Consider the following 24,561-nt stretch of genomic DNA (forward strand, 5'->3'; position numbering starts at 1 on the left):
AATTAATATTTAAACATTTTTGGTTAAACAAAGCAGTGCATGAGTACACTTTATGACTATTAACAGAAGATTGAATTACTAAGGCCTCAATTCTGCAATTTGATTCATGCAAGTTGGTTCTTATGCCCATGCTGAGCAATGGGGCTGTGCACGAGTCCACAATAGTCATTACAGGATTGTACGGCTAAATTGCAAACTCCTTGGGGCGGAGAGCTTCATCTACTATATCTGTGTATGGAACCATGCAGTACTTTAAATTTAATTCTAATCTAATTCTAGTGTGTTTAAGTGGAACTATAGAAAGAAGAATAGCAGCCTGAGGAAACTAGATTTGTATATATCCAAGTTCTTATATGTGATCTATATATTCTGCTCATATTATCATTCATATAAAAAATGCGATGTTGTAGAAAGGACTGGTAGAAGCACCTATTAAGATTTCCCAGCACTTCCCATTGTAAGACCCTGCTTTCAGCTGTTTATAACTTTGTTAATTTTTAACCATTTTGTCTGAAAGTTTCCATGCTGGGAGTCTGCCTCAAGCTGATGGGCTTTTGGGGGGAATATTTCAGCCAAACTGGTTCAGTCATTTCTCAGAGCTAAAGAAAAGCACATTGTATCCATGCTTTGGAGCAGGTACTTGACAGGGAGGTGGCCGTTGTATCAGGGATGTGCCTTTTGACATCCCCTTGAAAATCCACCCAAATTTGGCCAAGTTATAAGCCTTTGAAAAATTGCAGTTCACTCATGCCCAGTAGCAACTTCTTAGATTTTAGCAGCTAAATTCCTCAAAGATTCTATCTGCACCAGGTATGCTCCAGCCCAGGGCTGACTAGGACTTTCCCTGCAATTGCACCTCTGTGCTGCTATGGACCATGTTGGGTCTGGTCCGGGCACCTGAACAGAGATCAGGGAGACTGTTCTGTCCTGTCAGTGACTCTCACTAGGCCCAGGCCGAGTAGAGGAGGAGGAAGCTGCCTGATTCAAATGAAGAGAGGAAAAGAGCCAGATGTGGAGGGGAGAATACACTGGGACAAGGAGCCAGGGGGTTGGAGAGATAGGCAGGCTCGGGGAGAGCGACCTGGGAGTTGGGAAGAGACTGAGTTTGGGTGGGCATGGGGACTGGGACCAAGCACTGGGGACAGAAACTGGGACCAGAAGCCAGGAGGAGAACTACTGGCTGGGCAAGGAGACTGAAACTAGGAGCTGGGGGCACTGAAAGCCAGTAGTGAGGCAAGAAGGGGGGCAGGGAAAGACTGAGATTGCATGAGGTGCCAGGGGAGACATGGACTGGCTGGGTGAGGAGACTGAGAGCCAATGGAGCAGGGGAAAGGAGGTGAGGGAGAGGGAAAGGGAAGACAAATCTGAGAAAGAGCCAGGATGTGAAGGGAGGAACAAAGAGACTGAGGCAATGAGCTGAAAGGGAGGGATCATTGGGATTGGATGAAGAGCCCCGGGGAGGAAGCTTGGGATTGGGAGTCTGGAGGGATGCAGAATGTGAGTGGGGAGGACAGGTGGAGGTCAGCATGTAGTAGAGAAATTTATTAAATGAGGAGCTGGGGGGCTGGTGGGGGGGACTTGGGAGTGGCCAGGCAAGAAGACCGGGGACAAGGAGCTTGTAGGTGGGAAACTGGGAATGGTGTCTGGTTTGCTGAAGTGCTGAGCACTCTCAGCTGCTCATGGAGTGAGTGGGAGCTGTGCTTTGAACATACGAAGTGTTACATATGGCTAAGTACTCTAAAAAATCAGCTTTTAGGGACCTCAGCTTGAGCACCCAAAGTTAGTGGATACTTTTTACCTTTATTTCTGCATCCTTGCTCAATTAATAGTGAATAATATTCCCTCATTTTACTAGGATGTTGCAAAAATAAATTCATTGATGTTTTTGATGCACTCAACCACTATAGTGACAAGTGTCATAAAAAAGCTCAGAAGGAAATTTATAATTCTATCTTCATAGCATGGTTTGAATAGTGTGCAGTTAAAAAAGGCCATACATTGAGTAGCAAGGAGAAAACAAAATTTTGAAAAGCTGCTGATTAATTGAGCACTATCACATACATATATGCAAAGAATTAAGGTTACACATGCAGCTGTATATCTGGCATTTCCTAACTTTTCAGTGCTTAGCGACCTTAATAATGTTCTTTTAATGTAGTTTTTTTTGTGTTATTATATAACATGGCTTTTTATATTAGGCTATTGTTTTACAAATCTGATGGCTCATTCAAGGTCTTTATATAACATTGAGTCAAGGCAAGAAGGTGGATGAAGGAGGAAAAATTAACTTCTGGAAGTTGAAACGTTCTTCTTCTGTGTTTGTGCAATGTGCTCTATTTTGAAACCTTTTGAAATCACATTTGTTGCATCTGACGAAGTGGGTATTCACCCACAAAAGCTCATGCTCCAATACATCTGTTAGTCTATAAGGTGCCACAGGACTCTTTGCTGCTTTTACATTTGTTGATGTCTTTCTGCTCAGAAAAATACCCTCGTGCAAATAATGTTGACTTTCAATGGAAATTAAATCAGTGAACTAGAGAAATATACCTACCATATTAGAATGTACAGTTGCAGCAATGAGTGTAGTAATAAATCCTTTATAAAAGGAATTTAGCTTTGTTCTTTTTTTAATTTATCTCAGTTGTTGCTGTAGTTTAAATAATTGGTGAGATTGCATCTGAAAAGAGAGCTACTTCATTCAGTTTATATATAATTGGAATCTAGAATATTCATTCAGTTTATATAAAATTGGAGTTGAGAAAATGTCACATAACAGACCACTTATTCAATTCTGGTCTTTCTTTCCGCTCATGAATTTTACTTTTGCAGATTACAGATTTCACACATTTATTAAAAAATTTAGCTAAATAACTTTAACAATAATTCATTTGGTCTACTCGTATTTGTGAACAGTTTGTTGCATGTACTGTATTAAAAATCTGAACTGTGTTAGTTAGTTTTGGCTGGACACACTGATATGTTGTTTCTGTTCCCTGATTGCATTAGCGTCACTTCTAGAATTTTGTTTTAATTCAAATACACATTTACCAATTCAAGATTTGTTCTGGGCAAATATTTTCTATGAGCCTGATCCAGAACCCAAGGAAATCAAAGGAGGGGTTTTCATCAATTTCACTGGGCATTAGATCAGTCCCTATTTGATGTTTTTGTGACATTCCTGACAGTCAACTCATTCAACTAAAGTGTTGGTGGAAAGTGAATTTTAAAGCGGAGCAAACCCAGCACAACAATTTTTGAAGCACAGTCAGTGCTGTGCCATAGGTCAACAGGTAGGGAAAAGGACAGCTACTCAAACTGCAACCCGTATTTTACATCTCATGTTATATTCTTTGGGTCACCAGATAGTTCAATACAGAAAAAATATGTAGCATATGTGTATTAGTGTGCATAATAGTCAAGGCAACTGTACACTAATATATCAGTGAAAACAATAGTATGAGACAGTTGAGCCAACAAAGGCATTTTTAAGCTTTACATTCAGAGTAGATATTTTAAAGTGTGAAATAAGACCTATTGTTCATATAAAACAATGGGGGCAATTAGGTGCCAAAAGGGTATTGTGCAATGTTTTAATTTACCTTCATTTTAAACCATCTTGCATATCTTAAAACATTATGACAATCAAAATTATCAGGCCACCGGGATGAGAGGAGTTTGTTTTGTTAATTGCTCTTGCTAAGCTAATTACTGCATGGGGTGGAGAAGATGTGAAGGGGAGGGGAAATCTGCTAGCAAGAGGAAATTCTAAAGTCGTAGGAGCTGTTTCAGGGAGGGCTAGATGAGAATGCATGTGCGAGAGTGAGAGCGTGGATGTGGTGTGTATGTGGGTGTGCATGTGAGTGAGTGACAGACATTCCATAGGGACTAAAATCCTGGGATGTATGAACTGGAGACTGGGAACCTGTTCCAGGTAGATACATGGGGGTACTGCTAAACAAGGAAATGTGCTGTATTTGAGTTTGTGCGTTAACTAATATTGTGTAGCATTATGACTACCTATTTTAATGTTAGTTTCTTAGTTTCATGATTAGTTTCGTGTTAGAAAGGCCTGTTAAATGATGTGCTGTGATATTAACTCTTGATATTACTGAGTTGTTAGGGTTAGTTTGATTTATATGTAGCTATTGATCTATATTGGCATTACATATTTCCTTTACCCATTTTTCCTTATCACCGTTACTGTAGCAAAGAGACACTTCATTAAATAGTTGTAATAGTTTAGAATGAGTTATAATGAAAAATAACTTCCAAAAAGTCTGTAGTGCTTGATATTGTATTGATTAGTTTGAATGTCCTGGATTACACTGTTAGAGGAGTTCTGAAGTATGCTTGAATAGTATTGTAGGACTACTTTTTCCCCTGGGGCCTTCATGGGTAAAAGCACTGTATCTGATAAGGCTGTCCCAGTGAGCAAAACTGTAAGTAGACTATTATATAACAATTATATGTTCTTCTTAGGGTATGTTACTCTACTTGTTTGCTGCCAGGCGGCATTATTGGGTGAAGGAAGGAGATTAGAACAGCAGAGGAGTCACACTCTTGTTTTGTTTAATCATAATGTATGCTTTCAATACACTCTTTTAGTGACATGAATTAAATGGTATTATAGTACAGGAGAAGAAAATGCTACTGTTGCAGCTATGACAGTTAGTGGTTGAGTGACTGGAGTAGGTTTGGAACTCAGAGGCTTTTCTTTGCTTGCTGGAGATACTGGTGGGCAAATGTGTTTACTTTTTCCTTAGTATTTATACTAGTTAATGTGTTGCATCAGATAAATCTATTTCCTGAGTCCATCTTTCAGCTTGCTCCCTTCCCTCCCTGGTTGACAAATGGCTTGTGTTTGACACAGTTTTATCAGTTGAGCCCCTGCTGGGTGCTGCATGCTTGCCTGTTATGCTTTATCATGAAAAGTGAATTATCTGTAATATTTTGTTTCCATTCTAGCAGTTGGCAGGCCCCTAGTATAAGGACTGATTTAGTCCTCCATAAGAAGAGTCTGTCATCTTTCTTTGCAAAGCCAAATTGTTATTGTACTGGGCAACAAAAGATTGAGAGCTTTCTGTATTGCAATCTGTTACTGTCCTGCTTTTTGGTGGGGTGTTTTGTTGTTTGTTACAGCTACATGTGCTAAAATGAAAAACTGAGTGGACATGTGCAATATCCTAAACTGCAATCTCAAAGGCTTTCTTTGTTTAGGATGACATAAATTATTTTACGGGGGGCCTCTGGTATGTTTTGAACTAGGTATAAGTTTACAAGCAAAAGGGAAAGTATCAGCATCTTAAAAGTAGAAATTGTCTAAGGAAGGGCTGTCAGGAGAGGGGACTCTACTGACTTATTTCAAGTTGTCTCCAAATACTTTAGGAATTAATTAATATTACTGGAGTAGCTGTTTCCTGCATTCAGCTGATACAATCCACACTTTAGGTTTTATTTTGTTTTGTAAAGGGTAACCTGACTCCAGTTTTAACACTTACTTGCATTAATACAAGGATGATAAGCTAAAGTTAAACAGACAGAGACCCCTGAATGGGTGAGGTCGGCCTCTAAGAGTTCTGGAATTTAGTGTTATATTTTACATATAGAATGTGGAAAACTCTTGAATGAGGCCTTCAGGGCAGTTTGTGAAGAGGTAAGAGAGGATCTGCTAGATATTTTAACAGATGAAATTGTTGTGAGGTAGAAACCAGCTCTGTGTGGGTGAGTGAAAGATCATTATCAAAATGATTTTAAGGGATGTTTAACTTTGAATGTTCTAAAGACAGAAATAATATTGCCAACTTCGAGTGTTCAAAAACCATGTCAGGGCCTAAAAGAACTCCTGAGATTGGCTGAAAACTCATGAGGGTTGGGGTTTTTTGTTTTTGTTTTGATGTGGTGTGTTTCAACATTGCTCTTTGAATCATTAGCATTCACATTTTAAAACTTTTCTCTGCCACAGGAGGGCTAGAATCATACTTAAAAAAATATCTAAGAGTCTCATGTAATAACATGACATGGGGCTTTAAGCAAAACGCCAAATATCATAAGACCCATGATTAAATTGTGAGAGTTGGCAATACCGTGAAAGGACCATTCCGATCACATAGTCCGACCTCCTGCAGAATGCAGGACGTAGATTTTATTCAGTCATTCCGGCATCTAATCCAACAAGACTTTTTTTTTTTTTTTAAGAAACTTAGACAGGAGTTGTACCATCTATGAGGAAAAGAATAATCTAGGCAAGGCATTCAGTCTGGTAATGACAACAAAATAAGCAAGATAGTAGATACAAGTTGCATCTCTGAAGCCCACATAAATACCCACAAGTTTGGCAGCTAAGATTGATATAGTGATTTGAATTGTCAGTGTGCGTCTGCTCGGCTTGTTGAGCCTAATGAAAAGTAGAGTTTAATCATGGGTGTGCCAAATTGAGCATGATTAGCTGTTATTGCAGATTAGTTCATTGTCTGGAGCTTCAGAATTATTGATCTGGGTGCTGTGTTCTGATGTTTTCCTTGCCCTCTACACTAACCCTCCTCAGTGTTTAGAGGAGGGGAAGTGGAGGAGGAAAGAGGTCCAGATGGGAAGAAAACAGGTCCTGAAAAGACCACATAGGAACTAGGTCAGGTACTCTGGAGATTAAAGAAGCATGCTTCATCCCTGTGCACAGGAGGCTGGGACAAGTAGCATACAATTACGAGGAATTAGAACAGCAACAAGTAGTGCAGATTTATCGGCTTTAATTGTCTATTGTCAGGACAGAGCCCTTCTTGTAGATCAGGCCGCAGCCAATGCCTTAATACCTCTAATGGACTCTCTATTGTGGGATTATCTCTCCTAAGGACAATGTCTTTCTTTAAAACTAGTTGTGGTTTTTTTTGTTGTTGTTTATTTTATTTTTTTTTAAATAGCTTCAGCCCTTGGTTTTTCTCTTTGATTTGTTGCATTCTGCAGGAAATAGCTGAGAGCCTAGTGTTGCTGTTCTGTCAGCAGCAGTATTCCTTTAGGGGAACTGAGAGATACCTATTGAACATTAACCCCCTTGTTCCACCTACTTCGAAGAGTCTCATCAGGAAACAATAGCCTGTTGATAAAGAGCAGATAAGCAAGGACACATGGCTTAAGAGTCTCTCTGCTCTCTCTATTCTAAAAGCTTTCCTGGGTTTTGCAAAGTAAACATTACAACATCTAAAGAAGGATAAGGTGTCAACTATTTGTTGTGTTTAATAGCAGATGAATTCTTCTTCCCTCCCCACCCTGCACACATCAAGTACACAAGAATGAAGACTCACTTTACCACTGTTGAATATGAAGAGGCAACGATATGCTTTATAGTGAATAGCAAGTGCAGGTCCATCTTTTTTAGAGCCCTTGTTGCCATTCAATGTTAAGCATATAGTTGCAACTTCAGATCCCTTCAGCCATAAATGAGTTTATTTCTACTTTAAGCTCCTTTACGGTGTGTATTTTTTGTGTTGTTAACCTGTTTTGAATCACACTCTGGGGACCAGATCCACAGCTGGTATAAACTAGCATAGCTCCATTCACTACAAGAAGAATGGATCTGTCTCTTTTTCTCCAATGTGTCTGTCCGCACAGTATCTGGCTGCCTAAGCACTAGTTCGGTGGTTCTCAAACTTTTGTATAGTGACCCCTCTCACAGAAGCAAGCCTCTGAGTGTGACCCCCCCCAATAAATTAAAAACACTTTTTTTTATATATTCAACACCATTATAAATGCTGGAGGCAAAGCGCAGTTTGGGTTGGAGGCTGACAGCTCGTGACTCCCCCATGTAATAACCTCATGACCCCCTCAGGGGTTCCAACCCCCAGTTTGAGAACCCCTGCACTAGTTCAAATAAAAGCAAAATTGAACAGGAAGGAAAACTAGGCTCTGCCACACTGTGGTTTAAGTCACTGTTACTTACTTACTGGGGGCTGTGTGGAATGGATCCTGAAAAAAATCATAAGCTTAAAGTTAGGAAAAAAGCCTTGCTGGGTTTAGCATATGCCTTATGCCTACTCTCCCAAGACAGTCATCCCCCAGTATATGTGCTCCCTCTGAGAAGCTCCCACATGTAGGGTGACCAATTCTATAAGGACAGTCCTGATTTTGGGGACTTTTTCTTATATAGGCACCTATTACCCCTCACCCTGTCCTGATTTTTTTTACTCTTGCTATCTGCTTACCCTACCCACATGTATGATACCTCCCCTGTGATATATCTTCCCTCCCTTATGGGATATGGACATTGGTCCTTTTATTCAATCCTTTTCCTCCTCCTTCTCTCCCTCACCACTCAGAACTCTATTTCCTTCTCCCAACCCTAAAACTAAAAGAGAAGTCATATGGCATGGTCTCCCCTGAGATTTCTTCCCCAACACCCTCACCCTAGTCTGCAGAAGGGAAAACTACAGAGGGATAGCCTCTTCCAGCCCATCTTCTTGCCCTTCCAGTGCACCCACACCAGACAGACACAAAGGGGATGCCTTTCACAGCTAATTCTTGCCCTCCACTAGGAGAGAGATATACAAAAGTAGCCCCATTCAGGCTGATCTCTTTCCCCCACTGAAAGTCTCTGAGGCATTGATTCTGGCTTCTTTCTGCTTCAAGAGAGGAACCTTTTCCCATAAGTGGTTGATAAGGATTGTTTTGACTTGATCCTAAGTAATCTGCACAATATTTGGTTTTAATAAAGCCCAAGTGAGAACAAGAAGTAATATATTTTAATTTGAATTTTTTTAAAGGGGGATTTTTTTAAAACAGGTGGAAGAACACTGAAATAAAGAAAGAGATTCAATCTTGCACCAAGCTATAACTGAGAGCATACCCAATAGTGCTTCTCTTGCTATTGCACTGAAGAGTCAGAAATAAAAGGGCAGGAATTTGGAAGTCTTACAAGGTCCTCTGTAATTAAAGGCCATCCCTGAAAGCTGTATATATTAATTCAAAAGCCTCCCAGCTACAATACACACCACCCTAAACTTCCTGGCAAAAACACTCCATGTAGATTTAAATTAAATTTAATTTCTATCCTTGTAGGCAGCATCACACTAAAGTAGTCTAGGATGTAGAAAGAGCCTCTTTTAGATCATATTTTAAGCCTATAAGTGTGCTTCTGCAAGGTCAGGATAGTATGCAGTGAGAGTACCAGGTTTTAATTTTAACAACTGCAAATTTCACTGCATGGTGACCACTTCTCTTTCCTTTGTATCAGCTTCTGGTCAGGTTTTCAAAAATGCAGGTAAAACTGAGTGGGAAAACTAAGAGGAACAGCAACTTGAATATGGAAAAAAATCCTTCTTTGGGCCTTACTTCTAAAGCAACTTACAAGAAATGTGTAGTGGTCCAAAGACCCCAATTATTTTCTTCAGAGTAATGACCACAGTTGGTCCCCAAATGTTTACCGGTGTGAAGATGTCTACATACAGGAAGTGGGAAATGGGGTTGGGTCTGGTTATTACTATTGATGTGGTCAATCTGCCCCTGACCTTGTTTTGGTAAGGAAGGGGAAGATGTGAAAATGACTGTGCTTTAATCTCTTGTGTGCATTTTTATCTCCCCTTCAACTTTCTAAAGAAGTTTATTCCACTGGAGCCAGCTTCTCAGACTCACTCTCCCTCCCTCCTTCTTTCCTCTATACTTACACAATCTCACAGACATAGAGAAAATAACACAGCAGCTGAAGCTGAGTAGCATCAGTTTGTTGTTGAGCTGAAGTGGTGATAGCATCAAAGGAAATGGATGGGGATTTCTGAGATCAGAGCTGTTAGGGCCATTCATGATTTGTTGCCAGGCTGAGAGCTGCTGCAAGAGATCTGCCTGAGAAATGCTGATTAATAAGGTAATTGAGGTTTTCTATGAGCGAGAGGGGAAAAAATGAAAATATGACTAAAAATGTTCTTTTTGAAATGAACATTTTGAGATTGCAAATTCCAGACAATAGCAGCAGCTACTGCTATGAACGATTTCTATACAAAAGCAGCAAACTGCCAGTCGAGTAAGATGTCTTTTTATGTGTCTCTGTAGGGAGGAAGGTCAGAAGGTCAATGTCTATTTTTTTTTCATGGTAAAGTTTCCTCATGCTTGTTACTTTAATACAAAATCTTTACTGTTCGTCTTTATGTCCATCTCTGTTTTCCTTAACATGAGAAGCGTATTTAGTTTTATTCCCAATCATTAGAACAAGACCTACATGAAAGTGAAATCCCATCTCCTAAACCACTGTAGTTCTGCTCTCAGGCCTTTCTTAGTTTTGCTAAAACACCTGGAGCTAATTTCAGGGTTGCTTTGCTCAGTGCCACAAAACTATTTGAAGTGCGTATGCTCCATAAATTCCAGCCTGCTCCATCATCTCTGAAGGTGGATTAAAGCTGATTTGGATTGGTGGCATCCTCCTGTCATCCAAATAAATATTTGGTTTGATTCAATCTCTCTCCTTCCTCTTCCTCACTGAAAAAGTAACCTCATTTCCTTGAGGCAGACTTACCTGTCCCTAGTTTTCTTTTACTTTAAGTTGATCAGCCCTTGAATTGTGTGTGGGTTACCTTAGAACACACAGGGGTTTTTTTTATGCTGATAAGGAAGTGAAAACACTGAAACATCTGCATCTCAGAGTGAGACTATTTTGTGTGCGTGTGTGTGCGTGTGCAAAGAACCACTTCAGTATGACTACATTGTTTTTCTGCTCTATGTGGTGTGACTCAGCATCAGTTAATTAACCCAATCAAGTAGGCCGGATTTCTCCTCTTCCTATTTCAGAGCTTTCCTAGACCTCATTTTGGATGTGCCTTGGTTATACCATATATATCCAATTACATTTATACCCATCAGCACCAGTGCCCTTGCCACTTCTCTTGTGGAATTACACACTGGTAGCAGTTAAGCCAGGACACTCGCTCACAGCAGTTGCCCTACTTACATCCAGTGGCATGAGTTCTTCTGCATTAGAACATGCGGAAGGTCTTTACACAGATATACTATTCTCAGCATTGCAAAACCTAGAGAGGCAAATAATCCTTTCCACCCTTCTTTTTATCAGCAGAACTGGGGGGGGGGGTGACGGTTAGAGGGAGGTGTGTACACACGTGAGATTTCACAAAATAGTATTTTTCTGAAAAGAAATATGAAACATCCACATAGGCCTAAACATATAAATATGTGTTTGGAGGGGGCGGGGGAAGTAAAACATGCTGCATCCTTAGTAAGAGGAAAGAAATTATAAACATGTCTGCAGATATGAGGCAAGAAGGAAAAGTAGGAGACTTGCCCTTCAGTGAGCCAACTGGTGTTTGTAATAGGGTGGCTGACTATAAATGGAATTGTGCATCATTGTTTCTCCAATCTGGAGGATTCCTCACTGAAGAGACAGGACCACTTGAAGGAAGTAAGGCATCTGGTTGTTTTGTAATGAGAAGCAGGAATGCTCTTAATAATAAACAAACAGGACATTGTATGCCATCATCACAGGATGTCCTTCCTTCAGTCACACACTGACTTGGAGAGAAGGAAAAAATTGACAAGGGCTCAGGGCCCACTAATTACTATACCAATCCTCCTTCCACTAGCAGCACACTTCACTTGAATACTGTCTAATACAAGCTTAGGGCTGAATTTTTCTTTTACATATTGTACTTAAAATTTGGTGCATGAATTTTTTTTTACTATGTTTTGTTTTGTAGCTATTTAATAAGCTTCCCAATTTATTACTTAGAATGGAGGAAACGGCTATCTTTTTTAAAATTTATGTATTTTTCCTAACTCCTTACTAAATATCAGTGTAAAGAGATTTAAACGTAGAATTAACTTGTAGCCCTCATGTTTTGTAAAAAATAATTTAAATCGTGAGACTCCTGAATTGTATCAAGTAAAATACCACAGTTGTTTAGATTTATTTGTTGGAAGCTTTAAATGATATTTTTATATTCTCTAACCTGGAAAGGACTTTTTTTTTTAATTGCTAGTTTAATGGCACCTCTTTAATTAATCTAGATGGGAAAATTAGCTGTGTCCTTCAGACCTCACAGTTCAAAATAGTGGGGTAAATTTCTAGTAGAAACTAGATGAGAGAGCCATAATAATACTAAAGTCATATGTGTGCTTCATGTGGAAGTAAGGCTGGCTCCAACGGAATGCTAATATCCATATGCAGTAAGAGGAAAAAAACCTGTGAAATGTTGTCAGAAAGGAAAAAAAAATTCCCCTTGGCTAATGTCCATATGAGTTACACAGGTATAGCCCCACCCCCTGCTTTTGGCAGCCCTGACTGTGAGTAAATCAAATGAGTGGATAGGAAATCTGAAACAGGGAGGGGAAAGGAACAGGCTGCCTAGTTAACACAGAGACTGAAAGTATTGTAACACTCAGCCCTCCAGTGTTTCTGAGAGGCAAAAGCAGTAAGTGCAGCAGCACCTGTCTGACAGAAAAAGAGAGAGAGGCACCAGCAAAAGGAGTTAACTCTCTAGGTGTGAGTGAGTCTTCCTCTAACATACCCAGTGGAAGGAAGAAGAAATGTTTACTCGGTAGATATGAGCGAGACTTATCTTAAACGTGGAGCTTCTCTTTGGAAACATTTGTGGACTCTACCTTGGTAAGGAACTTGATTCCTTTTTTCCCCCTGGATCTATTATTGACCTTTTTAGTGCTGTGTTAATCAATATATTAATCTAAACACTTAGAATAAATAGCAAACATTTCTTGTTAACCTTTTCTGCATTGATTTGGAAGACCTAGATATTAACCCTTACACTTCTAGATGTAACTGTCAGTTCACTGGAGTTTCGATATTAGTCTTTATTTTCATCTTGATATTCACAGTCAGTAAATATTTAGCTGATGATTTGATTTGGCTATAAATTAGACCAAAACTTAAAGAACCAGTTTCTTGCACTCTATAAAGCTAGTGGGAGGCATTATTGTAAAAATATGTCAAAATTAAATATTGTGATGCAGCATAAATGGGGTAAACTTTGTAAAGAACATTTTTTTAAATGAATCTACATTATCCAGAAAGAAAGTCTTGGTGTGGTTACTGGATGTTTTATTTTAACTAGGAGTCAGAGATTGACAGGGATAAGTTCTCTGTCCTTTCCCCTCAAAATGTTTCTTTTTATCTTGTAATCTATTTTTTTAATTTTGGGTTGGGGGAAGGAGGTAGAGGAGTGAAGGGAGGAAATTCCATAATAGTTGATTATTTTTAAAGGGAAAATTTGAGTTTTTGATCCTGGATTTGAAAACCATTTACAACTACCAGTTTAAACAGCGACTGCATTCTTTAGTTCTACTTATCTTGCAGAAAGATGATGTTGTAATACCTATCTGACAATTTGATATTGTGTCTGTCCTAAATAGAAATAGGCAGTCGAGGATTTGATCGAGTTTTCTCACAAGGACTCCATCTAGTGCCTTAAGCATATAATTCTGTGAGATGTCATCAAGACAAAGAAACATAAGGATTTTTTAAATTTTTATTTATTTATTTATTTATTTATTTATTGGTCCAAGTGAATGTGTTCCAGTGAGTTGTGAAAAGCTGTTGCTGCAACACTGTTGGCAGGATGTCGGCTTTTTCAGCCTTCCATGCCAAAGGATAAGAGGACGTCAGAAGGGAGCCAGGTTGTTTTGAGAGTTGTTTGTGTGTTGGAAGCCGGTGGGAAAGTTCAGGCTTCTCCATTTGGAAAAGGCTAGGCTGGGTTCCGCTCTTCCAACATGCGCTTTCCATTTTTAGCTTCGCTCAGACGCAGACAGCAGCTCCTTCCTCTTCCTCTCCTTGTTTGTGACACTTTTTCTGAGGCAGCTTTTCCACAGGCACTGAGTGGTCTCGCGGCCATGACCCCAGATATTCTTGGGTACAGTATTGGCCTTGCAGAATTTCTGCTGTGAGGTGTTAAGAAAAGGATCTGAGAAAGGTAATGCAGATGCTGATCTTAGGGATTTCCCCTCATTCTTTTGGTTCCCTTATTATTATTAATTATTATTATTATTATTATTACCAAGGCTGGCATTTTAAGACATTGCTTCAGTAAAGGCAACATAGTTTTATGCTGCCTTTTTTTTTTTTGGCTATTACTCAACTGTACCAACTGTACTGCATACGCTTTTAAAGTGCCACAGACTGCTGTATTAGTCACACTGTCTCAAAGGAAACCACAGAAACTGAAGGACAATGAGGATTAAAATATTTTTTTCTTCTTTTCCAGGCTGCCGCACAGTGTAGCTTGGACTTTGTGAGTTCCCAACCGCTGGTGAAAGGGACAGAGTGGGCAATGAAAATGGACATGGAGGATGCTGACATGACTTTGTGGACAGAGGCTGATTTTGAAGAGAAGTGCACATACATTGTAAATGATCACCCCTGGGATCCCAGCGATGATGGAAGCACCATAACTCAGGCAGAGGCGTCCTTGCCAAGGAACTTGACTTTCAAATATACTTCGAACTGCAAAGAGGTAAGCAGCAGTCTGCTGGGGAAGGTTGGAGCCTGACAGCCAAATCACAGTGCTTTGGAAAGTGACCAGTTCATTACGCTTCCACACTCTAACCACCTTAAAAAAAATGCCACTGGCATTTTAGACAAATCCTTATAATTCTTTAAGGAACTGTAAACAAATAATCCATCACTTCCATGGCTAAGTCACACATCCCTAAAATTGGTTCTGTACCAATTAGCAAACAGTTAAATCTTCAGGCAACTACATAAGCATGTTTAAAGTGTGGGTCATCCTGTGTGCCAGTTTCTAGACTGCTGTTGGCCAGTCCATCCATTGCCTCTGGCCTAGAGATTAAAGTGCCTCAGTTGTACAATAGCTTTGAAAAGGAAAAAAAATATAATTCCTGGAAATGTGTTTAATCATTTTTCTCTTCTTTTTATGAAATTGCTTTATTCTTTTAAAAAGTGACAAAGAGTCCTGTGGCACCTTATAGACTAACAGCCACAGGACTCTTTGTCACTTTTTACAGATCCAGACTAACACGGCTACCCCTCTGATACTTTATTCTTCTAATGAACTTGCTTTATTTGCAACTTCCTAAATTCTCAAAACTCTGGCCTACCTATTAATGAAGTGATGGTAAAACTATTGCAAGATTCACATAATACTATCCTGTGTCTGCATGCCTTGAATTAACTATTGTTTATCTGGGGCAATAGCTTTACTTGTAGCTAGACATGCAAGTATCCTTATCTCTGGAGCGGGTACATTCTTTGTTGTTGTTGTTTCAGAAGGGCTGGAAAAAAATAGCCTGCATGAGCAATTGGTCGTGTGTTTACTCCATATACACTAGCTATTATAGCTAGGTGTGATGTTCAACAGGGTAATAATCCTAGGAACAACCCTTAATTTCAACTTGTCCTGCGATTTGTGGTGGAGCAGCTATTACCTGTGTTACTACTATGGCTAAATATACTGACCACAGAGCTAAAAAGGGATGTAAATTCATTATTGTCTAACTATCAAACGTGTCCTCCCAAAATAAGTACCATGAAGATGCATTTGCTTGTTTAATCCTGTTTATAGAAATAGGGCCAGATCCTCAACTGAAATAAACCGATGCAGCAGAATTCGGCCCTACAGGGCAGGCTAGAATGCATAGTGGTTTGGCAACAGGTTAAGGCTAAACATCAAGGTGAGGGGAGAAAGGTTATCCTCTAGAAATCTGAAGGGGAAAAGGAAGCTTAAAAAACCAGAAAAGCAAAAAACAAAAATTGCTCCTTGTTTGTGGGGTTTTTAGTTAAATATTTCTGTGGTTTGGGAGATGAAGCTGTACCTCTGTGATTAACATATTTCCATATTCATTCTGGGTTGCTGACATGAATATGCAGTTTGGGATCGTTCTGATTTGTAACTTTTTTTTAATTTGTTGAAAAGTTTTCCCAATTCTTTCTTATAAAATATGTCCAGTTGGGATCCTTTTACTAGAGGGGGTCTGAATACAGAACATCCTTTTTTTGTTTATCAAAGTTCCCCATTGTACTTGGCTTGTGTTGAGCAGCACATAGAGTAAGAAACAAAAGGAACTTTTGATTCCTCTGATTTTATTCCGCAGCTCTGAATGAGCCAATCTGATGATCCCCATCTATTAAAGCTATAGTACTTCATTTATAGGCTTGTGATCCACTAGTCACTTGTCAACATAGTAAAATAGTTGCAGATCGTATTGGTCACTTTCATCACAGTATCTTTATTAATTGGCTCTAAACATTTCTTTTTCTGACTGATTTTAAGGTTTTGTTTTGCTCTTTTGCCCTCAATTTTAGTAACCTATTTTTTGGGCATAAGTGTTTGAAGGATCAGACCCTTAGGGGGGAGGGAGAAGGGAAGATAAAGGGAGCTTGAATCTGATCTTACACTGATGAGGCACCCCGGCTAACTCTAATGACTCTAATAGTTATGCCGGATTTGCAAACGGTGGAGGTAAGAATTGGACTCTGTGTGTGTGTGCATGTGAACATGGACCTATGGATTTTGCAACTGAGTTGTCTTCACTGTTAACTTTGGGAAATGATTGCACCTTTATCTTGAGGAAAGATGTGAGCACTGAGCAAATTTTATTGACAAAAACATACAGTACATGGTTTATGAAATATTAAAGCTCTCATGGTTAGATCTGTATTTTTTTAACCTATGTCCTAAGGGACTAGGAATACTACAGTGTTGTATATGCAGACTTGAGTGGGGTTTTTTTGTTTGTTTGGTTAGTTGGTTAGTTTATTTGGGGGGTGAGGGGGTTGTTTTTTGTGGGTTATTTTTCCTTTTCATGCATCTCGTAGCTCTGCTAATTCAGTAATTCCTCCTTAAAGACTTTATTGAAATGGCAAGAGACTCCATGACACATCATACTTTTGTTTATTCTTGGACCTTGCCCAGGGATTTTTTTTTACGTGTTTTTTTTTTTTTTTGAAGGACACTTTTTTCACTATGAACTGACGATATACATCAGTATCTTTTTAAAATGAAATGCTTCTGCTCTTAACATTTGGAGTTTAGATTTACATGAAGACAGCTGTATATTTTTATGTGGCATTTTTCTCCATTTTAGCAATTAATGAAAAATGTATGAAAAATAAACTGATATACACCTCTACCCCAATATAATGCTGTCCTCGGGAGCCAAAAAATCTTACTGCATTATAGGTGAAACCGCGTTATATCGAACTTGCTTTGATCTGCTGGAGTGCGCAGCCCCCCCCCCCCCCGGAGCGCTGCTTTACCGCATTATATCTGAATTCATGTTATATTGGGTTGCGTTATATCGAGGTAGAGGTGTATTTTCCAATATTACATGTAACTAATCTTTTTTAAGATAACAATTTTTAAAACAGTTTTTCATAAAATTTCCTTCTACCTCAATCTTATTAACACCCCCACACACACACTTCTTAGTACAAAATATCAGTTAGACATTTGGGACCATCAACACACAATTTATCCTGTTGTTTTTACTGAATCTGGAAAAGGATAAATTATGAGGAGTTCACAGAATCCATTACCTGTGGCATAAGATCCTTACTGCAGTACCTTCTATAATAAGGCTACTCTTCAAAGGGGATTAGTACTGGATTCCGAGCTGTTTTGACAAAGTCTATTATAAACTGCTTTAAATGTACACCTCGCTAACCTCATGCACTTGCCCTTTTACAGATAATTCACTGACGCTGTGTTTTAGTTCTATCTTAGATAATTAAGGACGATATAATCGCAAAGCATTTCCTCTCACTTTACCACTTTTAAAAAATAAATCGCAAGCTGCAGGTCTTGGTTCAGCTGCAGTTTTCTTCCAGTCAATTTAATAAAAGTGTTTGTATGTTTCAAAACAAAATGCTAAGTGAACCACCATTCCAGATTTACATTTACAATTATTATGAAAATATGCTGTAATACATTGAATACGGGTGAAAAAAGCATACAATTTATTAGATTTATTTAAGGGCATCCCCTTTTCTCACAACCAATATGTTATTGGTTACCTCACTGCCTCCATCCCAAACAAAGGAGTGTAAATGCTCCTCAATTTTTTTTAAATATCAAAATGAGAATCTAAGGAATACTGGTTTTTGTCTGGGAGCCATGACTTGTCAGGATGTGCTCTGTGACCCAGTCCATTGACAAAGATGGATACGCTGAAATGGCAGAGAGGTCGGTGCTGCCCATAAAGTATCTCGTGGAATGGCTTCTGTGGGGGTAGATGAAGCATGAAAGTGTTGACGCTTTTCAACTTCTCACGGATGTGTTTATAGAAGGCATACAGCAGCCTGCCCCAGCAGTAATTCATTAGGACCCTGGTCAGTTCCAATGGTGTTTCCTTCCTGGGTTAGGTGAACACTGTCATTTAAATTGCCTTTTGAACAAACTTGAGTTCAAGCAGAGTATAAAAAGCAATTCTTTAACATCTACATATAGTGCACCAATCAAAACACAGCAGTGCTTTCCTTGCAGACAATATCGGACAGGACCATTGAAGATTCTGCAGCTTGTTGTTTGCAAGGAGGCAGCTGTCTGCTCTTCTAAATGCTGGCACCTGGTTAGCTTAGCACGGCAAGCATTGTGTTCATCCTATCACACACTAAGTGGGGTGAAAGTGTCTTAACTCACTTTAACTCACTGAAGGAGCATGGCTTATATATATCACATAGAAGATATTTCAAATCACAAGTCTAACATGAGAAACTGGTTTTTATTGTAGAAATATTGTTTTTCTGATAATGGAATTAAAGATAAGTGTTTGTGGCAGTATTAAGAGATTTGAAGTGGCTATAGCTTTAAAAGAGAGAAACATATTTCAAAAAACATTTTGAAGACAGATTTTTGTTTTGTCGCAAAGTTTTAAATTTTAGATCCAAAGATTTTTTAAAAATCCTTAACATTTTTAGTTGTAGCTTACTTGAGAGAGGAGAGCTCATTATCAGACTCATGTTCATCCACATGATGTGGTAGCTTCAGACAGTATCCTCACAGTTCACAAGGAGTGTGCTGAAGGACACCTTGTGGACAGAAGTTTGAAATGTTTGTTCTGTGTCTGATTTTGGCAACTTAGGCCCAACTTCCTTTCTGCTTTTGATCTGTAGCATTTTTTCTGATTTGTTTACAGTCCTTGGCAACCTTGATTACTAACAAACAACAAAGTACAGTAACTAAATCCCACTACACTATATGGCATGGCAAGAGTCTCTTTGATCTTGATTATGGCACAGGACCAGCCTCCTGTCTGGCATGAGATCTAGAACCCAGAGTTGTCTTAGTGTCATCAATGTTCCTCTGCTGGCTTGTGATTTTGAGTTTAATGCTACTTGTTCATAACAGTTGAGCCTTTAGAGACATAATTTATACTATACACTCTGATCAGAAACCAAAGGTGGCAAAAAATAGTTAAAAAAACAAAAAAGTGTGTTCAGACACACACGTGTGCACACACACTTCTAAAATATGATGCTAAAATGTCTTCCATTAATATTGGATGATAAACCATAGTAATGCTTTATATATTGGGAAAGAATCAAATGTTGTGTATAGTACATATAAAAAAAAGGATCTGCTGTGTCAGAGAAGCCAATATAGTAAATGTTTCAAGTTGACTAGTTCAAGCAGTAGTGATTTCTAGACATTCTGAGAATTTCATTAGATATTTTAATTAAGACCAAGACATTTTAAAACTGTGAAAGAGCTAAAATATACTTTACAGTTACACTGCTATGAACTTTTCTAGAAAGGGCAGATGGATGTAAATGAAGGTAGATGGGGAAGATGAGAAAGAACATCTGCCTTTTTCAGCTCTCTACGAGAAATGTACAAGGATAAAAATAAAACTGGGCCACTGAACATGTTTCAACTTGTGGTAGGTGTAGGAAAATTTCTGGAAGTCCCTTTTTCTCTCTCTCTCTCTCCAGTCCAGATGCACAAATCTGTGTGTGTATGCACGCGCACACTAAAACACATGCAAAACACTTGCAAGACAGCATTATCATCTACCACATAATCACCAATCCTCTTCCCAATGGACTATATGCTTGATTCCTCAGTATTTCTTGTTCATTTCTGTTTACCATTTCATATAAAACTTTGCTAAGAGTTAATTATTTGTCTGCATTTCCAGTCAAGAAATCAAATGAGCTGTCTTTGGAATATTTATCCATAGACAATGTACAAGAGAACCTAACTAATCTCATTTCACTTAATACACACACACTCTCTCTCTCTCTCTCACACACACTTTTCAGCAAAGATTTAACAGCAGAAACTGTGGTTGGGTTTCATGTTACAAGGCATAGTTATTTTTACAAAATACCATGTACAGTGCAGAATATTTGTTAGAGCAGTATGAAGTGCTTCAAGTAAACCTACATGCTTACCCATATGAACAAAGTACATAATGGTGATAATCCTTAATTTATTTGGCTAACTGTGTTTGTTTGTTTGTGAATTTGCAGAATTCAGGAACCAAAAATTGGCACTAATAATTGGAAGCCCATTAGCAAGGCTCTGCTGTAGTTCTATGGTTCCATGAGTTCAGCTGGCATAATGAGAATTATTACCCAGTAAGGTGTATGAGAGGAATATGTTTAATTGGCTTTACTATGAAAATTCAGTAAGGTTACCAAACCAACAGCTTGTTTATTTCCCCTCCCTGCTTTTTAAGCAGTCTTGTAAAGTCCTAATTTTTGGTTTACAGAATTATTCTGCTTATAACATATTGTTTAAATGCACAAAAATTCAGAGGACTGGTGGAGAACAGGGAAGGACAAAACCAAGAACTCAGCAGTGTGTTGTAAAGGGTTACTCAAAGGCACGTTCTTCTGAATAATGATGAATTGCTTCCTGATTTGTGGTCAGTGACTTTTTTAGTATAATTACTGTCAAGGAGGAAGCTGAACAGCTAGTATATGCATCTTAAACTTGGTACAGCAGAGCATTTTCACCAAAAACCTACACTTCCTTGACCAGACCCACGTAACACATATTACAGGAACCGCTGTCTCTTTTAAAGACAGTAATCTGTGAGTACACTTTCCCAAAGTCAGTTCATATTGATTGTTGATTTTCACTGTATGGTAACGGAAGAGTTGTAGGTTTTGGATGGCCTTCCTCCCCCCCCCCCCCCCCAGCCATTCAGCAAGGTACCAGAGCAATAAAAGGGGTTAATTTTTATCTAGAAATAGAGACTGCTATTTTACTAGAAAACTACAAGAGAGATGGCTTCAGCACACTGAAGTGCTTACTATTGAATATTACTGGTTTCTGAGACTAGAATTTTGACATTCACCTTTGATAAGAAAAGCTACATCTGTAAGTGGTTGGAAGTGGTATTTGTCAGTAGGTTAGAATTCTTTAACTTGCTGATCTTTTCTTAACTCTGAAACACCTAACCTTCTTGTTTTAAGAGAAGAAATTGCTTTCAGTGATTCTTTCTGTTTCTGCTTACAAATACAAACACATTTCCATAAGGCAGTTTTTCATTATTTATGCACCTGAAGCTCTATTCACTACTGGCCTCCATATTTTTCAGCAAGAAACTGTAAGTTGACAGAGTTTTTCATATCAGATGTCAATGTGGCTGTTAGTTTATTTCTGCTTTGCTGGCCTCTCATCAAAAATATATTGGGCTTGGGGGTTTTAGTAAGAACAGGAGTGACTTTTGTTTTCTTTTGAAGATGGGCTGATCATTTGCTCTTCTGCTTGCAGGTTACTGGAGTTGTAAGTAAAGAGTACATCCCAAAAGGAACACGTTTTGGACCCCTGGTAGGAGAGATCTATACCAACGATTCAGTTCCCAAGAATGCAAACAGAAAATACTTTTGGCGGGTAAGCAGGAAAAAAACAGCTCCATGTTGATGCAGTAATCAGATCACTAAATGAGTACAGCTGAAAAGCTGGGTCACTTCCTGTTTCAGACCTGTGTGAGTGCAGGGGGGCAACTTCTTTACTCTGCCATATATGAACAGAATTCTGAGTGAACAGTGGTGAACCAAGCTGAGTAAACCTCTGGCCCCCTTGGAAACGAGGACGGTGTGGGTGGAGAGTGAGGGAAATGCACGACAGCTCTTGGCTCTGTCTTCTGCAACACATCAGTGCTTGATCATATAAAGAATTAGCTCTGCAGCTTGCTGCCAGGGTAGGTTGATTTGCATTTCTACACAAGGAAATAGTAATAAGTCATTCTTTAAGACTAAAAATGTCATGTATTCTTGATTTCCAGCTAATACATACTTGAGAGTGAGTGGGACGTATTATATAATTTATTTAAATGTTTATTCAGATTTTAATAATTCCAGCATAACTTTTTAAGCATGTTTCAAATTCAACTATTGTAAAACAATGTTTATCTCTTCAATATGTGTATTTTAAATTAACAGACATTTCTAGGACCAGTTGAGAAAATGTTGCCAAACTGGCTGCCTCATCATGTCCATGTATCCCACTAATGGCAGGCAAAAATGTTAATGTGATGTTTACTGCTCATAAGGTAGTGCAGCTTGGTATGGAGTAGGAGTCTCTGTGTGCTAACTGAGCACTCTGTGTTGATAACTTAGGCACCCTGGGGATAGTCTCCTTCTCTTCCCCCCCTCCATTTATCTCCTGCCAGCCCTTTCATTCATCCCTTCCTTCCTTCTCCTGTTAATTGGGAAACCTCAGTGAACTAATCTCCCCAACTTCCTCCACAAATACTTTACCAATTCTGTATACATCATCCATTCTGCTCCATCCCCTTCTTTGGAACTGAACTTGTTGCCCTCAGATCTCTAAGCCGGTCTGTCACAGGTTTTGATGTAAATGTGGGTGAGTGGGAAGAGTTTTTTACTCTGTATCTGAGCCTTGCCACTGGGAGCTTAATCAAATGGCTTCATAGTAGGCCTCAGGTTTGCTCTAATTGTCCTGGCACTTGCATTCATTCTTTATATAGAAAGACTACTGCTACACTATGTGTGCATAAAAGTATAACTTGACTTTTAGGCCTTGTCTACACCGGCAGTGGTGTACATGGTATGTGTAGCTACACACTTCAGTAGAAAGTGGGCTACCTCCACACTGTGGTTGTGTAGCTACATGCGACAGTGTACGACTCTATCCGGGAGAAGGCAGTGTAGACATGGGAGGCACGACTTGGGCATGTAGGGAGGCATGCATGGTACATATCCTCATGTTCTGGTGTGTCTTTACTCACCTAAGCAGTGCCTTGTCAACTACATTGCTGTTTATACCTGTACTGGGGGGCATGCATGGTACATACTCTACATGTATACATAGCCTTAGTGATCTTTTCTATAGCTCTTTTTGAGGCCTCTTAGGAAAAAATAAGTTAAGTAATTACCCTATTTTGGGTTTTCTTATGCTTTCTCCCACACAATTTTACTCATTGGCACATGGATAATAATTAACATGAACATTTACACAAGGTGCAGGAGTGTTTTTACACTTGTGAGACCAAGATCTTGTACTTAATTTCCAGAGTCTAGGTCCCGGAAGGGACTTAGGTGTAGCAACACTTAGCATTGCTACACCTAACTTTTAGATGCCCTGCTGCCCAGTGGAATCCTCTCAACCCTGAGTTAGGTGGCCAGGCTCCTTGTGCAATCCATGGGAAGAGTTAGATGCTAAAACAGTGGTTTCACAGATGCAAACAAGTTGAATGAGGAGTTGCCTAAACTAGCCCATAGGAAATGCTGAGGAGAGGGAAGGTATTTTTAGGTGTCTATCTCCACTCAGGCGTCTTCTGGAGTTGGACACCTAAGCCAGGTAAGACCTTTCTCATGAAAAAAATAGAGATAGAGACAGTAACCCTCCCATCTCATTATAACCAATAGTCCAGTGGTTAGAGCACTCACCTGGGCCCTGGCCCTGTTTGCAGATACCTGCTGTGCCTGGTTTGGAGCAGGGACTTGAAAAAGGCCTATGGAGTAAATTTTGCACTCTTTCTGAACTGAATATTTAATTATTTTATACCAAGTGGAACAGCTCCAAGAGGAGAGAGATTGAGCACCCCTTAACTCCAGAAGAGCCAACAGTCTGGTGGTCAGGGTACACACCTGGAATATGGGAGACCTGGAGTCAAGTCTCTGCTCAAATTGGGCAGCATGAGAATTTGAAAACAGGTCTCCCACATCCCAGGTAAGTACTCTAACCACCAAACTATTGGGCATTCTAGGACTCCCGCACTTCAGCCAGCCACAAAAGTTCCCCATCTGGTCACTGCTGGCTGCTGATCTGAAAATGCCTATCTGGCCCCACAGATGGGGAAGTGCCTGGTTTTTGACTTAGGCATGAGGTAGGGTGCCAAGCAGCTCAGCAGTATCAGGCTTTAAGCAATTTTACAGCAGCAGGAACTTAGGTGCCATAAGACATTGCCAGCAGAAAGTCAGGCACATGAGGAATTTGGGTGCCTATAGGTTTACGTGGTAGCTGACTGGGTGATTTGAGGATCTAAGTGTTGGACTTAGATGCCTTTGTGGGGCTAAGTCCAACACCAGGAGAAAGGAATAATAACTTGTGTAACATTACCCATGAGGAATAATTCAGCAAATATTCAGAAAAGTCTTTAACTATTTTCCAGGATTTTAGTCATATT

At 39.3% G+C, this 24,561-nt stretch overlaps 1 protein-coding gene across 7 annotated transcripts in view; it reads left to right on the top strand.

Annotated features, from left to right (window-relative positions):
- Positions 1 to 24,561, top strand: part of PRDM1 (PR/SET domain 1) — a 127,994-nt gene that overhangs the window by 85,840 nt on the left and 17,593 nt on the right. For 6 of the 7 annotated variants that reach the window (XM_045012105.1, XM_045012107.1, XM_045012102.1 and 3 more), the window contains 2 exons: positions 14,205 to 14,453; positions 21,681 to 21,800. In XM_045012105.1, the coding sequence (XP_044868040.1) occupies positions 14,271 to 14,453; positions 21,681 to 21,800 (303 nt within the window). In that variant the 5' untranslated portion in view covers positions 14,205 to 14,270. Of the gene's footprint in view, positions 1 to 12,510; positions 12,596 to 14,204; positions 14,454 to 21,680; positions 21,801 to 24,561 lie in introns of those variants that run through there. The other variant, XM_045012108.1, reaches the window with a different exon arrangement.

Source organism: Mauremys mutica, chromosome 3, assembly GCF_020497125.1.
Source record: "Mauremys mutica isolate MM-2020 ecotype Southern chromosome 3, ASM2049712v1, whole genome shotgun sequence".
Lineage (NCBI taxonomy): Eukaryota > Metazoa > Chordata > Testudines > Geoemydidae > Mauremys > Mauremys mutica.